General features: G+C 45.7%; 2 protein-coding genes across 5 annotated transcripts; one reads left to right on the top strand and one right to left on the bottom strand.

The window, feature by feature from the left end:
- The first annotated feature begins 1 nt into the window (after position 1).
- On the top strand, positions 2-2,740 carry Mccc2 (methylcrotonyl-CoA carboxylase subunit 2). Its single transcript, XM_034324187.2, has 9 exons — positions 2-248; positions 530-783; positions 860-1,131; positions 1,203-1,350; positions 1,419-1,834; positions 1,893-2,027; positions 2,097-2,233; positions 2,294-2,379; positions 2,443-2,740. The coding sequence occupies exons 1-9, from the start codon at positions 135-137 to the stop codon at positions 2,558-2,560; spliced, it is 1,680 nt and encodes a 559-aa protein (XP_034180078.2). The 5' UTR covers positions 2-134; the 3' UTR covers positions 2,561-2,740.
- Positions 2,741-3,036: 296 nt separating this feature from the next.
- Positions 3,037-17,919, bottom strand: qsm (Zona pelucida superfamily protein qsm). 4 transcript variants are annotated; one of them, XM_034324191.2, is made up of 9 exons: positions 14,029-15,244; positions 7,769-9,463; positions 6,770-6,871; positions 6,551-6,660; positions 6,233-6,408; positions 4,330-4,560; positions 4,114-4,261; positions 3,857-4,001; positions 3,037-3,789 (listed from the first exon to the last, which is right to left on the bottom strand). In XM_034324191.2, the coding sequence occupies exons 3-9, from the start codon at positions 6,837-6,839 to the stop codon at positions 3,545-3,547; spliced, it is 1,125 nt and encodes a 374-aa protein (XP_034180082.2). In that variant the 5' UTR covers positions 6,840-6,871; positions 7,769-9,463; positions 14,029-15,244; the 3' UTR covers positions 3,037-3,544. The 4 variants fall into 4 exon arrangements, with proteins under 4 accessions (XP_034180082.2, XP_034180080.2, XP_034180083.2 ...); XM_034324189.2 differs by lacking the exons at positions 7,769-9,463; positions 14,029-15,244 and adding an exon at positions 17,506-17,919; XM_034324192.2 differs by lacking the exon at positions 7,769-9,463.
- Between the last annotated feature and the right edge of the window lie 37 nt (positions 17,920-17,956).

Below are 17,956 nucleotides of genomic sequence, written 5' to 3'. Positions count from 1 at the left end.
GATGAGATGGCACTGTGGTTCACTCCAAAAAAAATGAATGGTATTGTTGTGCACTTCAATGCGGCACGTGTATAAATTGTTGTGAGTAAAGTGCGACAAAGTAGATAGTTGAATTAAAACACCTTCGATAAAATATGCTACGAAATTGTAATTTTTTAACAAAAAACTTGCGCTACATCGCAAGAGGGTTTCACGATGAAGGTACTGTTATCGGCAGTACGCATGACGCCAACTCGTCAGAATACCAGGTTAGAATGATAATACAATAGGCATGTATTTCATTCCTAAAACAAGATTTCTGGAACTTATACATTCGAATTTTCATTTTCGATCAACACTACCATACTGTTTTAAAAGCGATACGAGAAATGATGCTCTATTAATGGAGCGACCTCCGTTATCATTAGAGCGAGATAAAATAGAAACTTCTTATTAAAACCCATTCGAACTTGTGGTGGCGCAACTGGTCGCGATGAGCGCGAAAAGTTTGAAAACTTCTTTCCCTCACTGAATCGAATGAAATTTGTAGGAAAATTATATTCAGATGAAAGCTGTGGTGGACACGTTAAAAGAGACGGTCGGAAAAATCGTAGAAGGTGGAGGGCACAAGGCAAAGGAAAGACACACGAAAAAAGGAAAACTATTACCACGAGATCGAATTAACAAGCTTCTTGACCCAACATCTCCTTTTCTCGAATTTTCTCAATTAGCAGGTTACGAAATGTACGAAAAAGAGGAAGTACCAGCAGGTGGAATAATCACAGGCATCGGTAGAATAGAAGGGTAAGTATCATCTACTTTCGATACAAGAAATAAAAAAAAAGATACCCTAAAAAGAAAAAGGACCTTTACTTGTTAGAACCGAATGCGTGATAATTGCAAACGATGCGACCGTGAAAGGTGGCTCTTACTACCCAATCACTATAAAAAAGCATCTAAGAGCGCAGGAAATCGCAGAAGAGAATGATTTGCCCTGTATATATTTAGTAGATAGCGGTGGAGCAAATTTGCCCAGACAAACAGACGTTTTTCCAGATAAAATGCATTTCGGTAGAGCGTTTTACAATCAGGCAAACATGAGCGCAAAGGGGATCGCTCAGATCGCCGTGGTCATGGGAAGTTGTACAGCAGGTTTGCATTTCATTTGTTCGTACAACGAAGAAATACTTTGCCTCGATGCTATTCTATTTAATTTTCATTAGGAGGCGCGTACGTGCCAGCTATGGCGGATGAGAACGTGATCGTGGCGAAGCAGGGTACCATCTTTTTAGCGGGACCACCGTTGGTGAAAGCATCGACGGGTGAGGACGTTTCCGCCGAAGAATTGGGTGGTGCCGCGCTTCATTGCCGGTAATTTAGGAAATACACTTGAACGTATAATCTCTTTCACAACTAAAATCGCAGAAGTATAATTCCAGGAAGTCTGGTGTTACCGATCATCAAGCCAAAGACGACAACCATGCCCTGTATCTAACTCGTCAGGTCGTCAAAGACTTGAACAGACAGAGACCTATGCACGTGAATTTAGGGAAACAGATCGAGATACCCGTACATGCTATCGATGAAATTTATGGTATCGTTGGTACCAATCTGAAGCGACCTTACGACGTGAGAGAAGTGATCGCGAGGATCGTTGACGGCTCCAAGTTTCGCGAATTCAAAGCACTGTATGGGGAAACCTTGGTTACAGGATTCGCGAGGATTTACGGCTATCCCGTAGGAATAGTCGCGAACAATGGGGTGCTGTTTTCCGAGAGCGCGATGAAGGGTGCACATTTCGTGCAACTTTGCGCTCAAAGGAAGATACCACTTATTTTCTTACAAAACATTACAGGTACGTTTCGTTGATACTATGGGATTGTAATCCTGATTGATACATCTTACGATCACAGGGTTTATGGTGGGTAAGGAGGCGGAAGCTGGGGGCATCGCCAAAAACGGAGCGAAAATGGTGAACGCCGTGGCCTGTGCCAAAGTACCGAAAATTACGGTGATGATCGGAGGCTCCTACGGAGCTGGAAATTATGGTACCACTCGCGCTGCTGAATGATTATTCGAATTTTTATACATTCTTTGATATCCAATTTTTAATACAGGCATGTGTGGAAGATCCTACTCTCCGAGATTCGTCTATTCGTGGCCTAACGCCAGAATATCCGTGATGGGAGGGGAACAAGCTGCCGGAGTGATGGCACAAATTACGAAGGATCAACGTGCACGGGAAGGAAAAGAGGTACTAATTATTTGTAATTCTTTGCTTTCGATTCAACGTTAATTTTGATACGTCGAACAGTATACCACGGAAGAAGAAGAGCAATTGAAGAAAACGATTATCAATCAGTTTGAAAAAGAAAGCAACCCGTACTATTCTAGTGCCAGGTAAGTGTAAGTTTAATTGTAACCAGAAAGTTTGCATATCTGTGCACTTCAATTATTTTTTAGACTATGGGACGATGGAGTGATCGATCCTATCGATACCAGAGTGGTACTCGGTCTCAGTTTATCCGCTGCACTGAACGCGCCCGTACCCGAAAGCAATTTTGGAATTTTTAGAATGTAATATACGTTTAATATTATAATGTCAATGATCTGAAACGATGAAAGTATAATCAGGTTTACTTCTGATCCGTTATTCTTTGTCTATTGCTGTTTTATATCAAAGATTTATATATGTATATATATTTGTTTTTATACGGGATTATTGTGTATACATGAGCATTAAACATTCCAAGTGTATGCATATCGTGTACGTTTCTATGCATTTTCTTTATTAACCTTCTTTCTTTCTTTCTCTCCATAGGCGATTATAAAATTAAGATACCTCTTCACAGAGGCGGAGTAATTAGTACGCGTCCTCCACGCGTTCGTTGTCGCTTTATTAAGAGTTATTTTACACTTGCGCGTTCCGTTATAATTATATTGGGATCGTAGCAGCGATTAATTACCTCGTAATTGTCTAAGTTGCTTAAGTCACATAGCATTGTTACACCTCGTCGCGCGACTAGGTCTCTTCGGTATTCTCCGCTCGCAAAGGCCAATTTTCTTCTGGCAGCATAACGGCTCTGTTATATTGTATAGTTATTCGCGAGCATTACAACTAAGGGGCGTAATAGTACGAAAAAATGATACGGAATAGAGATAAAGGAAAGGGAACGAGTGAAAATCTGGCGGTCGCAGAGCGGAGAAATCTCACGAGCCATCTCTCTTTGCAAAATTGATCTTTCTTGTATTTTTCAGAAAACTCCACTGACATTTTCGAGGCTTGGAAGTTAACATTGTTCGAAACTTTTTAAGAAAGCTTCGAACAATGTTAAGCGAAAGAGGCAGTCGGTCATGTCGTGATATCACACAAAGTGGGTGACGTTAAGGTGTTCGATAGTCACCGTTTCTTTTTAAGTAAACAGAGTAAGAATTATACTAACTTCCGGCGAGAAATTCGGCCGATTCTCCTCCTTGCGTCCCGAATTTCCCCGGCTTCTCAAGCTCTGCATTCTATTTACAATTAGCGATCGTTTGTCAGCTCCTGGATCGTTCCTCCTGAAACTTACAGAAAATTGCGGAGGCAGAGGAGGAGGAAAAGAAGGGATAAGGTCACCGTTCTACACGACGAACCACTCGTCTCCGTCTCGGTAAGCTTGTACTTGAAATGTTCTTTGACTTCTTGCGCTATGAAAGCTCTCTCTTCGGTCCTGATGGTCGTCGGAGCCGGTTGTTCTCGGACTTCTTCGGCGATAACAGCTCTCGCTTTCGTCCTGTTCTTCCCTCTTCTGATGTACATTTCAGACAAGGCTACCCGAGAAATAATTAATCATAAACGATGTCACAAGTCGAAGAAAATTACCTTCGAGAGACATACCTTTATCCACCACAGCGTCCTCTTCGAAATCGACTTTGATCAAAGCGGACATTGTTACTTCGAACAATTTGTTCTTATCGGTATTCGACACGTTTATGGCTCTTCTTTTCCTCCCAAATCCTATTTGATTGTTGCTGCACTCGATCTGTAATACGAAGTCGAAGAGTCATTGAAATGAAAAGGCGACGAAGATTTATAAGCTGTAATCAACGTTGCTTTTAACGATTGCTCGGTTCATGTCGCGAACGATGACGTACCCCTTGGCATTTGTCCAAACAGACGTTAACGGTACCGCGAAACTGAACGTAAGTGCTTTCCGGGAATTTGAAAGCACGGAATTTCGCCGTCAGGAAGTCGCCGTCCACCGTGTTGAAGTTCTCGAAGAGATACGGATCCACGGAGCAGCTGAGGACAGATCGAACTAGGCTCTTTGCTTCCTTTAACATACTCAACGATCAAATGAATCCAATTACCCGTTAATGATTATAGTTTCTTCCTGAGACTTAGTGTCGGTGACCAACATGTAGGTAACCAGTAATCCGTACACTGGCGCGGATCCATTGTCCAGAAAGATTTCCATTTGCAGAGGTGTTCCTGGACTGACGTTTAATTCTCCGGTGACCAGATTTCCTCCTTGTCTGACACCGACTCCCAAAATCGGTACCGGCGCCGATTCGGAGATTTCATCCCTGATGTCGATCACGCTGATACGAGAAATGAAAACGATTAAAACCCAATCTCATGTGACAAAGTTGTCGTAAATTCTTATTCAAGAAAACGCGAGCATCTGGCAAACGGACCGATCGATCTTCAGAAACAGGCGTTCGAATGCAACTTCCGAATAAAAAGCAGGGAACAAACGGTACATCGGGACATGGAATCGTAAGATTACGATGATGAACGGGTTTCGATCGAATTAACCTGTTTGCTAGTGGTAAAAACAAGAAAATGTATTAACGAACCGTACGACCTGGGCTACATCGACAGTCATCGAATCCTTTTGCCGACCCGAATCGCGTTTCTCTTTCTGCACACTCATCCACTGTTTCCGTAAAACAGCAGGCTGCAAACGGTACTATTGTCAGAAGAGGATGATCAAGATGGAAAGAACAGGAACGGGTCAACGGCAGTACGTTGACGGGAAAAGATAAAAGGGAATAGTAGAAAAATAATGTAATTTAGAAGAATCTTTCAAAGGGGCATCCGAAGAATTCTCAGCCGATCGATCGTCCTTCGATATCCTCGATCGCGACGGACGCATCGAATCGAATAGGCATGCAATTGCATCGACTTCGTGGAAGCAGAAACAGTTATCAAGATCGAGAAAGAATTTTCTCCTGGTGCGTGAATGCCCGAGACCGAGGAGCATACGCGCGAAATACCGCGTGATAATTCAACAATCGAAGATTTTCCGGCTTTCTGCTTGGGACGCGACATCCCGAGCTTCCAAGAATTCCCGGTAACGAGCGTCGCGAGCTACGATTGATTAACGTCGATAAATTAACACGAGGGAAAAATGAAGTCTTTGGCTGGCATACTAATGTCTGAGAACTTGAGAAGAATGTAGTTTCGACGACGCCACGGGAAGCAGGAAGAGGACCACTGGTTTATCGTACAGATCCAACTTGGTTGCAAGCTAAAATTATGTTGCGATCTGTCTACCATCTATCTACGACAAACTGATATGCAAATGCGTTGAACAAGCGTGACGCGTCGAGTTCGCATCTAAAATTACATTTCGCATGTTCGGGCAGCTGCGTGTACCGCGGAGTCGATGAATAAAGCGACCAAGGCGGCTATCCAGTTAGCTCATTGCGATTCCAATTTCTATCTCTACTGTTTACAAACCACACTTTAGCCTCGTTGTTCTTGCAGCGTTACCGAGTTCTATAAATTGATACCTCTCGCCTTGCAATTATTTCGAAATCGGAGGTTACGTTTAATGAAACTCTGGCCAACCGAACGGATCACTTGCGAAAGTATAATTTTATCAGCAACGAGCTCGGCTTGTCCCGTATAAAGGGTGAACGAACGATAATTATTGGTGCAACAGGGATCGTTTGAAAAGATGATGAATATTTTCTTATTAATAATCCGTACCATCGAAATAGTAATCATTTTATTTCGTTGCGGAGAGCTCGGATAGTATTTTACGATGTCGGACAGCGACGATGGGTAAGACTGAAAGCTTCGAGGATAATCACGATTATTACTCGTGAAAAGCATTCAACACCTGTCGGACAAAGTTGCTCTCAATGAGAATATGTAATAAGTGTTAGCCCATGGACGTTCACTTAGCCGCGTTCAACAGCTGTTGCATTGACCAGGGCCAATGAACACTAAGAGAATGGGAAATAAAGAGTCAGGTGTACTCACTCGGGTTCCTGAAATCCTGCTGGAAGGACGCTTCGTCGAACCGCGGTATGATTGGCGACGATCGAAATTCCAGGTTTCACAACCACCTCGGTGATAACACACTTTACCGTGAACGTGTGTTTACTGGAATCCGCTGGCTCCTCCACTATTATACGATGAAAGTACACCTTTTGACCCTGTATGGAACATTGTGCGGGTATAATTTCAATGGGGTGGAAAGAACGAAAGAAGAAGTCACGAAGGTTCGTCGCGTCAGACGAAGGAATCGATGGCAAAGATTAGGATGAACATGAATTTTGGTGTTTCCAAGAATCGTACCGTGACTTTGTTAACGACCCTGGTGATACCGCATCGTAACATGTCCTGTTCCAGAAGAGGTAATCGAAACGTGGCGACGCCATTGTTCAGTTGCGGTTTGCAAGCTTCGTCTGCAAAAGAAGACACGTTTCAGCGTGTAAAATTTACAGGTAAGCATCGCTTCCTGTTCGTGTATTTCATGGCCGCGTCGATGACACGCAACCTTTCGCAGACGTTTACCTGGAAAGTCTTTCATTTGCTGCAGATATATCCTCGCCTGCGGACTACTCCTCACGATGTCAACCTCCATCCATTGCTCGGAACATCTCACCTTGCTTTGCACTGCAATTAATCGAAAGCACAGCCTTTTAATCGCCGGTAAATTAGCTCTCGATCCATCAGCGCGGAAACGCGATCGAAGATGGAACATAGAGATCTTATCACGTTCGCGGTGGCAAAACGATAATCGTCAAAGTATCTGAGACGATTTGAGAGGTAGGTAAAAACGGTCTCGAAGAAAGTCGAACGTGACGCTCCATCTGGATGGACGTCGACGGGGAAAAAGATAAAGATGAGTAAAAAGAAGGAAGAAGAAGTCGAGCGTAGCCGCAAACTAACTTGCAGTATACCACGGTAATTGCCCCATAAAGTCGTAAACGTCTCGACCTTGAAAAGCGAACATCTCGACATCGAGCACTCGAGAAAAGCAGCACTCGTGTACGTCTCAGCAGGATCGTTGCCTGTTTATTCGCGGAACTCGATGATAGATACTTTCACCGTTCGCGAGTAATGTCCGCATGATACACGAAAACCGGCGGTTTACATTATCGCGATGCAAGAACCCTCGATCCGGCGTGGTCGCGGCGAGAGCCGGTTAAAATCGAAAAGCCTAAGAGAAATCGCCTGGCAACCTATACAGATCGTTTACCTCCTCCGTGGATAATTGAATTTCGAACGGTGGATCTCGAGCCAGGAATAAACTCGTTCGCCATCGGTATGTGTATTAAATCGACGCCGGATAAATGGCTCGAGTAATCCGGGAAAAAGTTTAAGTACCGATAATTGGGACCGGTCGAATCGATCGAACACGATTGACGTAATCTTCGTTCTAGGTATCCGAACGAAGTATCATTGTTACGCGTACAATTTGACGTTACAGGACGCAGTTATCCTTACAGATAGGTCCATGACCTTGAACTTCTTCTTTCCTTCCTTTTTCATTCTCTTTGCTCTTTTTACCATTCTCCACGTCCACATCTTTTTACTCTACCCTCGAAGCCTTCGCGACTCGTTCTTTCTCGGCTAGCAGATTCAAAGAGCCTCGGTCCCCGACCACTGCCATGCCGAGAATCGTTCGTGTTTCTTCCATTTTTTTTTTCTCTCTTCCCTCTGGTAGCTCTTCTTTTCGCGTTTCGATCCGCACCGTCCACCTTACACGATGGTTACCGCGACAGATCCTTTTCTTCCCGTCCACCGTATCATTCATTTAGCCGGCTGTCAGACGCGTGGACGATTTCCTGTTTCGCTTTTTCAAAGTCAACGAGCAGAGCGCAGTTTTTTCGACAATGGCATCCGAGCATTGTCTTTGTAATTTATGCCGTCGATAGACAGCCCTTTTTCGTTATCGAGTAAAAGTTTCGTTCGAGAGTGATCGTGTTCGTTCCGTGAACGTTGCTACGAGCTACAAGATCCTCGCAATCCTTATCCGAGTTTCCTCTTTTCCGCCATTAAATCCGCGAAGCACGCACCATCCTGCCTCTGAGAATTCCGTTCCTCCGCTCTCTACTTTTCCCTTCGCGTTTCGCTTCCTCTTCTCTCCCACTTTCCCTCTCGTCCCTCTGCGCCTATGCTCGCTTCACGGAGATTAAGATCTCAGGAAGTTTACCAAGAGCTCGATGCCGACCTGTTCCCGCCCTGCGACCTTACGTCTCTCCCTTTCCAGCTCGTTTTACCATTTCGCAATTCCATCGCGCCCTTTTCGCGATCGCGATGCACCACCCTTACCCCTCCATCCTTTTTCGAAGCGATTCTAATTCCCTTTGGTTCAGCGGCTAGGATCTTCGTGACGATCTTTGTTTCGTTTCGAGATTACTGCATCGGATAACGCCGCGATACCGAAGCAAATCCGTAGATCTTCGAGGAGGTCCGTGACCCTTGCTTTTCATCCCGTCCCTTCGTTTCTCACGTTTCTTCCGTTCGTTTTCAACGCGATCCTTTTCACCGTCGATAATGTTTTTACCTCGAATTTACATCATGTTCTCTCATCGACCGTTCTCCATTTCCGCTTTCTTTCTTCTTTACACCTATCGCGCTATCTTTTCGCCGACTGTCTCGTAAAGCCACGGGGAACAGAGAGGAATCGATGTAAATTGCCGTAACGTACGTTCCTTGGCATTACAGTAATTCCAGGTCATTACTAACCGAGTGTTAAAAGAGGAGCAGAAGCTCGTAATTACGCGTTATAGTGCCGTAACGTGCTCTCTGTTCCACCGATTTCGATTACCCTGTCATAGATCAAGGATATCGGCATCCAAGGAAATTCCTTCCCGTTTGTTGCATAGATTCTTCCTGAATGGAATCGTGGAAACGATCAATCTTACGATGACAAATGGCGCATTCGATGTCGCTTTCCTCGTAAGACACGTAACGCATCGAAAAGGTGGAAATCCGGTGCGACGACGATGACGACGATGACGACGAAGAGGACGCAACGGGCATTCGTAATCCATCCTTCGTCTGTCGTAACGTTAACTGTACATACAGCAGACGTACGATTGGAGAAGGGCAGAGCCGGTTAATCCTCGAGCTGGTAATTGAACGCATCGCATCCCAGGATATCGGTCGAACAGGAAGCTCGAACGTAGGCGTGTCCTCGCGCGATGTTACCCCTTTTTGCGTAGATGTGGAGCAGTCCGCGTGAGAAATCGATCGCACCTTGCAATTAGAAACATTGTAGGCAGCGAGAAGCGAAGGGGAACGCTTTCGTCGACGACTAATTAGCCAGGAAAGCAATTGACCGGTTCGAGATTTGCATCGCCGTCGAATAATAACGATCGTTATTGCCTTTTCATTGCCAGCAGCTGTTCCTGGCTAGCCGATCGAGTGCCGGCAGGGATGCCGAACCCCTGTGGATCTCTAACGATCGAAAGATCAGTTTGGAGACACGATATTCTCCGAAGGTGATCGCTTCGACTACAAATGACTCGGGCATTTGCCAAGCGGAAGACACGCGATTGATTCTTTTGACATTTATATATACTGATGACGATACCAAATCCATTCGAGCATTAATTTTCGTAGAACGATCTATCCGAGTATCAAGGTTCAGAATTCAAAGCGTTCGACGATCGCGATGATCGAACAGCGAAAAAGATCGGTTCGCTCTTAATTGTTACACGGCACGCTACATCGAGATCGTAATTAAGAAGGCGCGATATTAATTGCGACAATTTTCCAGCCATCCCGGGTCCACTCGTATACACGGCGAGGCTCGTTACGCGGGACGTTAATTAAACGACGGTCTACGATTTCGTAGTTATGCAAATAAATTCGCCGCTCGCGTTCCACCAACGACCATCAACGCGACCCCACTAATTCAAACGCCGTCTCTCAGCGTAATTCAATTACTCCTCGCGTACGTCGGCGTTCCTCGATCTGCACGCGCGAGCATGAGTTATTTTCCCCTCTAACAATGCTACGTTTGCACGGCGCGAGTTACATGCAAAAACACGCGACAGATCCTCTCTGCCCTCGAGGATCGCCTCGAGTTCGACGTCTGCAGTCGAGTAGCGTCTCAATTTTACACGCTGACATCTCGGTGTAAGAAGAAATCCGGTAAAAATTCCATTCGAACAAGCTTTAGTCCGTACAACTTTCAAAATTCCAAGAAAATGGTAATCGGGACCGTAAATCAACCGACGCGACGCTCGGTTCGTTTGCGAAGGATCAACACGATCAGTTTGAAGGAAATTTATCTACTTCCTGTTGCAAATGATCCTCCTCGAACGCGTTGACATAAACCGTTCCCTGCCTTTTACCGATCCACGATATTAATCCGTTATTACCAGCTGCCCATTCGCGAATATCACCGAGTGGAAATTACAACGAGGAATCCGTTTAACCGTTCTATCGACGCGTGAATGTATCGTATTATATATAGGCGAATGCGTAACGTAACAGGATCGAAAGTTGGTAATCGATGCGAGGCAGGTTGGCCGCGAGAGTGATAAAAGAGGAGCGGTGGTGAACACACTTCGTAACGGTGATTTCATTCCGGTTCCTTTGGTTACACGCCGACCCCGATTACGACCGCTCCTGTCAGCGGTAAATCACTGATCATCGATGATCATTAGCGGTTCAGGATTCTCCAGATAGGACCGCGGGAAATCGAACTAACGCTGTGCTATCTTTTTTTTTTTTTCCATTATTATGTCAGTAGATACGAGGCTCAATTTGATTCGATGTCTTCGAGAACCACCTGTTAACCCTTTCGCCTAGGATGACGCGTATATACGTAATCGAAAACCGATATATCGTCGCTACTGTACGCCTCTGTCGCGCGTAATTGATAGCACGGAAGCGATCGATCGTGCGTCGCATAACGAGCCTACACCTGGAATCGTACGAGTCTTCGAGTAAATCATTCGCGAGCCGATGTAAAACGCGAAGTTGAAAGTACGTTAAATACTTTCAGTTTCCCCAGAGAACAGCTGATCTTTTTTATTATTCGAAATCTCTTGTTTGTACTTTGAAAACGTGTCGATCTTGGATCGATAGGATTTGCTCGAAGCTACCGAGATGTTTTTGCTCGAGCTGAAGAAATTGTCGCGGTGCAAGGATGCAAATGACAACGGTGCGGTGTTGCGAAGGGTCAGATCTAGTCACGAAACGCACGCGGCACAAGGAGCAAGGTGCATCGGTTGCGCGCGCCAAATGCAGAATGAATAATTTATCGTGTCGGCGATCCGTGCACGAATTATGCGCGTAGCCAACGATTACCGTTATGCACATTTTCGGTAATCTCGGGAACGATTAAATCGCCGCTCTTGTACAGTACGGGGCTGATGTGATTATTTAAACAATTTTACGCCTCGGCTCGCTGGTGCATAAAACGTTCACACGCGTCGTTACGCGGCCGTTCGACGCGCCATTTTTTCGGATCGCATTCTTCCGATCTATCGTACCTTCGTACGACAACTGTCGCGAAATTATCGCGCTGATGATTCTACGAGAAAAGAAGAGGTGTAAACGAAGTTTCCGTTTTGAGAAAATTCATTTTCTACGATAGTAACGTATGCTGATCTAACGCTTCAGTTTGCTATTTAAAATAATTGGAATAATTTTAATTTAATTTCGTCAAATTACACGGTCGAATTGAACACGTATCGCGAGTCATTGACGAGGCTGGTAGCAGTCGACCGGTTAACTTATTAACTCGTTGCACGAAGCGAAGAACGAGGAGGTTTCGCGTCGTGAACAACGAAATAATTTATGGAAAAATTATTCGAGGATGCTTTGTCGTTCGAAGGACAAGAGACTCCGGCTCGTCCTGTCATCGTCGAGACATCGAATCGGTCTAGAGGCATCTCCAGGCGACTTCCGGCACGCTTTATTATCCAGACTTTGTACCTCACGACTCGAGGTACGGAATACATTTTCCAGAGGATACTCGCGCGCTTATCTGATCACGGAGTTTAATTGTTTCCTCGAGTCCGTCCTTTTCTCGTCCCTCACGGGGGAGGAAATAACGCGTGAATTCTCGAATCACATTTCGAATTACGCCAACTCATCAGCACTTTTCACATTTAATATGAATATGCCTGTTGTTTTATCTTGATCTCGCGTTTGCTCCGACAGGCTGAGAAAAAGCAGCTTCGCTTTCACGCGAAAGTCAGCGCGTGCAGTTTGGAGCAAAGCGTGAGCGAGCACAGATTTATCGCGTTCGATAGTCAAGGTAACGATCGTTGGTGGAAAATAAAAAGCTTTCTGATACACTCTTCGGAGAGACACGCACGAACGAAGTTCGTCTGCGAACGCCCATACGAGAGATTCAACGACGATAATGCGTTTGGACGTTCGCTAGTTCGCCGGAGAACGAACTACACTCGACACGCTTCCCTGAGGAAACCACTTTTTAATCCTTACAAATATGCTCCTCGTAAACTGCTGGAATTGTTTGGAGAATCCAATTCGTTTGATGGTATAAATCATTCGACAACAAGCCTCGTGATCTTATTTTCCTGAAGAAAGCTTGTCGAGTGACGACTCGTTAAATTTGAATGGGAACGCGGAGAGGAGGATTAATTTAATCCTCAGAACTTCAATTAAGCTAAAATTCTTCCAAGGCTGGAAGTTTTCGACGGCTAATCTATTTCTCGCCGGATAAAACAAGGATTAAAATCCAACCAGAACTCGTACGCTCCGCGAACCTTGACTTTCGCAAAACAACTACACGTTAATCGCGTAAAAATGGCGTAAGCAAATCGGTCACGGATCATAAGCGTACGCTCCGAGTTGCTCGCGATTCGATTCTTAATTGCTCGGGAAGAGAAGTTGCGTATCGAGCCGACCGAGAATTCGCGCAAACGCGGATCGTTAACGACCGTTATAATTATTCTGATAATTCCTCGTTAATTCAATGTTGGAGATAGAAAACGATCGACCACCGCGGGTAAGTTTCGTTGAACGGCCGTTTCGCTGCCGTTATTTTATAGCCGGTGTCGCATCTTTTTATAGCAACTTCACTATCTGATCGAGGAAATTCTCGTATACTTTTTTCCCCCCTTTTCTTCAGTTCGCTAATGGATCTCCTTGGAGAAGTCCTTGCACGCAGGACTTTCACCACCATATTTCTACCCCTCTACCATTAAGTCTGCCCGTTCTTACTCGAGATTATGGCACTTCCTTTCGAGAGCCGACGCGATTATTACGTTCGTTAGCATTAATTTTTCGTTTAATTTCCCATTTCAACGGCGAGTTGCGCTTCACGCTCGATCTCGGGGAATCGCTTAAGCTTTCCTCGATTGCCTTGCTATTAATTCCACCGTATCCTTAATGAAACGGTCGAGATCGAGTGCAAAGTTCAGAAGATTATACATTATTTACACAAAGAATAAAACTGGATGAAAAATATTTCAATTCGTAATCAAACGATTGAATTCAGAAGCCTGACACAGGTCTTTCGAGGAGCTGCGGATGAATCGTGAAATCTAACCCGATCGGTTGCTCGGGGCCATGCTTCTTCAATGAGAAACGCGAACTTTGTAAATGAATTACGAATGACTGGCAACTTTCGAAAACGACTCGCGAATGATTAACGATCGCCCACGTAATTTGTACTTTACCATTGGATCGGATCGTCGAGGCTAGCCAGGCAAATTAGGCTGGCGGACGTGGTAGAGGATCGTTTGAAGGGAAGAACGATTCAGTGAAATGATTACAATCCTTTTCTGCAAATTACTACCCTGGACGCGACACGAGGCCATCTTGAAGTTACGTACCAGATGCGTAAATCCGGTAGGTGGAAATCCTTGAAGCTGAACTACCGAACCTCGCCTACGACTACTCGTCATCCTCGTCCTCTCTTCTACCTGACAGAAGAGTTCAACGTGTTGTTTACGTGTCAATCGACACGTACCAGTGGCGATCGTGGCCGTAAAAAGACGTCGACCTCCTAAAATGGAGGCCAGGTACCGGTGGACAATTTTCACGATCAACGTCTTCTTCTTCGAGAAAGAAGCTTATACGGTGAGATGGAGGGACGATCGCGATCTTCGTACGTCAGGAATTCGCCCGTGGGTGCTGCTGTCTGTTCTTCGTCTCCACACGCACAGGCACGCGTGCCCTCGCAGCCCACGGTGACACGAGTGGTTCGACCGGTATCCGCCATATTTGGCCGGGCAAACAGCCGCGTGAACTACAGAGAGGCTGAAATTCAACAGGGGAAGAGGTCAACAATGCTATCGCCCACCAGGGTAAGCCTTTTCGTGTCGCTTTCGCGAACAGACCATCCTTTATATTCCCACCGGAACGATTTGAAAGCGAAATAAATCTTCTACCCTCCATTTGGGAAGAAATTCAATTTATCGTCTCCTCTGATGAGCCTTCGAGGACTTCTGATGGCTCGTTAATTCGCGAGGATGCTTTCTTGCCGATGCAACTTTAGGCTAATTATGTAAATCGCTTCGCAGAGGTTCGAGCGTTGGAAAGAATCTTCAAAGTTTCAATGTTCTAATGGCTGGTTGCTGGTGGAAAAAGTGTTCACGGTGGATAAGGTTTACGAGGAAATAACATAGGCGATGGTGTGCCGTGGATCGTTAAAGATGCGACGAAGAATAGATAGCCCGTTTCTTCCATCAACGGATTACCATTCATGCTTGGCTGACGTAAAGGATTTCGTGTCAAAGATCACGATCCTCTCCGGTGATCGTCTCTCCCAACACACGACACAGTAACTGTACAGATTGTCCATCGAGGAGAAGACATTTTTAAAGAAAAACCAATCTCAAACGCGTCGTAAAACGTTGAAGTTTAGATGACTGAAGAAAGTGGGGAAAATTATCAATTCTGCAAGATTGACCGATATGTAAACTTTCTAAGTAGCTCCAGGATCGGATTTCCGATCTGGAATCCTGACTCGATTCGTTTACAAAGCCCGTGGACTGAGATCGTTTCGATTTCAAACTGGCTCGACGACAGTCCATCCCCCCGATCGTCTCATAATTATTTTTCTCGCCATTTCTTAGCTCGGTTTGCTGAAAACCGGAGTGGCCCTGTCTTTTTAGTCTTTCCACCAGCTCTCTTGGACGACGATGTCCAACGTCCGCGCAGATTGGCAACCGGTTTTCCTATGGCCTCTCCCAACCGATTCCTCACTCCTACTCTTACTCCCACCTTCGATTCCCATTCCGCAAGATCCTCTCGCGTTCTCCTCTCTTTCAGGTCCGCGTTATCCCTCAGCAACCCTTTCTTTCTCCTCCCCTCGTACTTTTCGCCGATTGTTCCGTCGTATCGCCGCGCCGGAAGAAAAGAAAGCCGCCTGTTATGCCGGATGTTAGCTGGCCGTGTCGCGAATTCTCGTAACGTGCTCGTTTCGGGGAACACGACCACGACACTGCCACTCCGCCCACGCGATTCGCTTTTCTGCGAACGCTCGTTTTGCATACAAGGCGACCGTCGCGCAATTAAATGCGCTGCGACCTCGAAACGCCTGTCGAAGCAGCGTTCGATTCGCGAGTACTCGCTTACAGACAGCCGTCCACCGGATACGAAGCTACCGCTCTATCCCACGGCTCAGAGATAAAACTATTACACCTAGAATTTCTCCAATAAGCCGTAATAAAATAACGGTCATACAATTCGCCGGATATAGATGCAATCTGCTCTCGCGCAATTGCGCGAATACGTGATCGTTTTGATCGCCGATAGAAAGGCGAGTCTCTTGTAACTTTTGCATAATATTATAGTGAATTATTGTGACGCTTGTGGACGACGTCACGCGAGCTTCTCGAGGCTCGCTCGTCTATAATATTCGTAATCTCTTTGACTGGTAGCAAAAGCGGAGCTTCTGGTTCTACGGGTACGTCAGTGACCGACCCTTGGTACTCTCGTTATTCCTCATTCCTTGCCACGTGTTTCAACCGATCGCGAAACTCGCGAAAACTCTACCTATCTCCCCGAGCTGCAGCCGATTGCAGCCGATCTCGCGATTTTTCGAAACATCGCGGCGCGGCGGCCATTCTTCGAAACCGCGACCGATTATTACTTCACCTTGCCACGAACTGTTGCGGCCTGGCCACTTTATTTTAATCGACCAACTCGATTCCCTCTCGCGATCGAAAGCGTTTCTTGCCTCGCGCCCGATCTATGTTTTTTCATTTCCTTCGCTACGGTATGCAACCGCAACGAAAAGACATCGAAACACCGCGTTGAAAGCGATTTCTAACATTGTTGCATCCGAGATACCGTTTCTCCGTCTTTCCGTTAATCAACCCCTTTTAGTCGCCTCTTACGACAAGCAGGGGATACTGTGGGCGAATTCTAACCCCCGACCCACAGGGGTGCTGACAGATGGAGAAGAAAGAATCGAGCGTGGAAAATCACTTTCCTTCTTGCGTTCCCTTTCTTCTCGCGACGGAAAGAATGGAACGAAATTTAAACAATCGATTTTGTCAAAAATAAGGATCTATGGCGATTCATAGCAGTTGGTAATAAGCGCGATGATCGATCGGCCTGGATGAAGCGACTAATTAAGTTTACGCGGTAACAACGCGTTTCCCATTTAATTTCGCGAAACCGGTTCTTTTTATTAATGCACTCGACTCGGCGTAGAAGGAAATCAACGGGTTAAATTAATTTTATCCTATGAATCTGTGAGCGAATAACAGCATGTTCGGAGTCGATAGACGCAATGAGACTCGAATAATGGGATTTACACAGTTCGCGTGATTCATCGTGTAACGTTATTGTTCGCGCGTAAATCACCGCGTCCCTCCCGTACAATAAGTTATTAGAATTTTTACGCAATTCCTTGCTGCTTTTCCGTTCGTGAAAGTGCAACAGATCGCGTGAACGCGTTCTATGCCCTCCTACCGATTCGTTCGGCAAACGAGCAACATCTCGTCGAGCTGGAGATTGAATCTCCTCTGCTGTGTTGAAAATAAATTCTCGTTTCTTAATCATTCGCATAGACGAGCAGAAATAACTCTAATCGTTGTGAACGAGGAACGTCCACGGTTCGCACAATTTTCCCCGGTAATTTCTAGAGAAGGAGAACGAAAGACATCGGTATAGGAGATGCATCGCGGCGAGGTCGACGGAACGATCGCGAGTCCCGCCATGGACGAGTGAACGTCTGTCGTCCTTGAGTACATCCACTGACCACGTGACGTTTCAACATTTTAACATTCACGACACGTTCAGTTCTCTCTCGGAGAAATTATGAAAAACATTTCACCATGGTGGAAAGTTGAGCTCACCGTTTGCTTGCACCACACCGACAATAAATATCCAGCACAGAAGCGGTCTCCAGCGCGATCCGGTCTCCATTTCTATCCGATCGATCACGAGGACACTTCAGGGCCGCGAATCGGAAATTCAACGAATGAGAAGGTAAGCCGAAGAAAGGAATAAACGGGGAAGAAGAAGGAGAAGGAAGGTGGGAAAGAAGGGACAAATACGAGAGTTTTCGCTGGTTACGTAGGTAAGTATCATTTAGTCGGATTGCCGGCGCTCCTCGAGGACCAGTTTCCTCAGCGTCCTTGCGCGTCCACCGGCTGGGCAAACTCGACGCTTTGTTGTACGATGCGTACTGGGAAACGGGAGAAAACGAAGGAGGAAGAAACGAAGATATAGTGAAAAGAGAACGCGATCGAGCCGGAGATGTTCCCCGTGCGAGAACGCGAGAGACACTGACGGGCCTGGCCAGTG

The sequence above is a fragment of the Osmia lignaria genome, chromosome 7 (assembly GCF_051020975.1).
Source record: "Osmia lignaria lignaria isolate PbOS001 chromosome 7, iyOsmLign1, whole genome shotgun sequence".
Lineage (NCBI taxonomy): Eukaryota > Metazoa > Arthropoda > Insecta > Hymenoptera > Megachilidae > Osmia > Osmia lignaria.
Note: the sequence above shows the minus strand (reverse complement) of the source record. Positions and strands in the feature narration are given on the sequence as shown.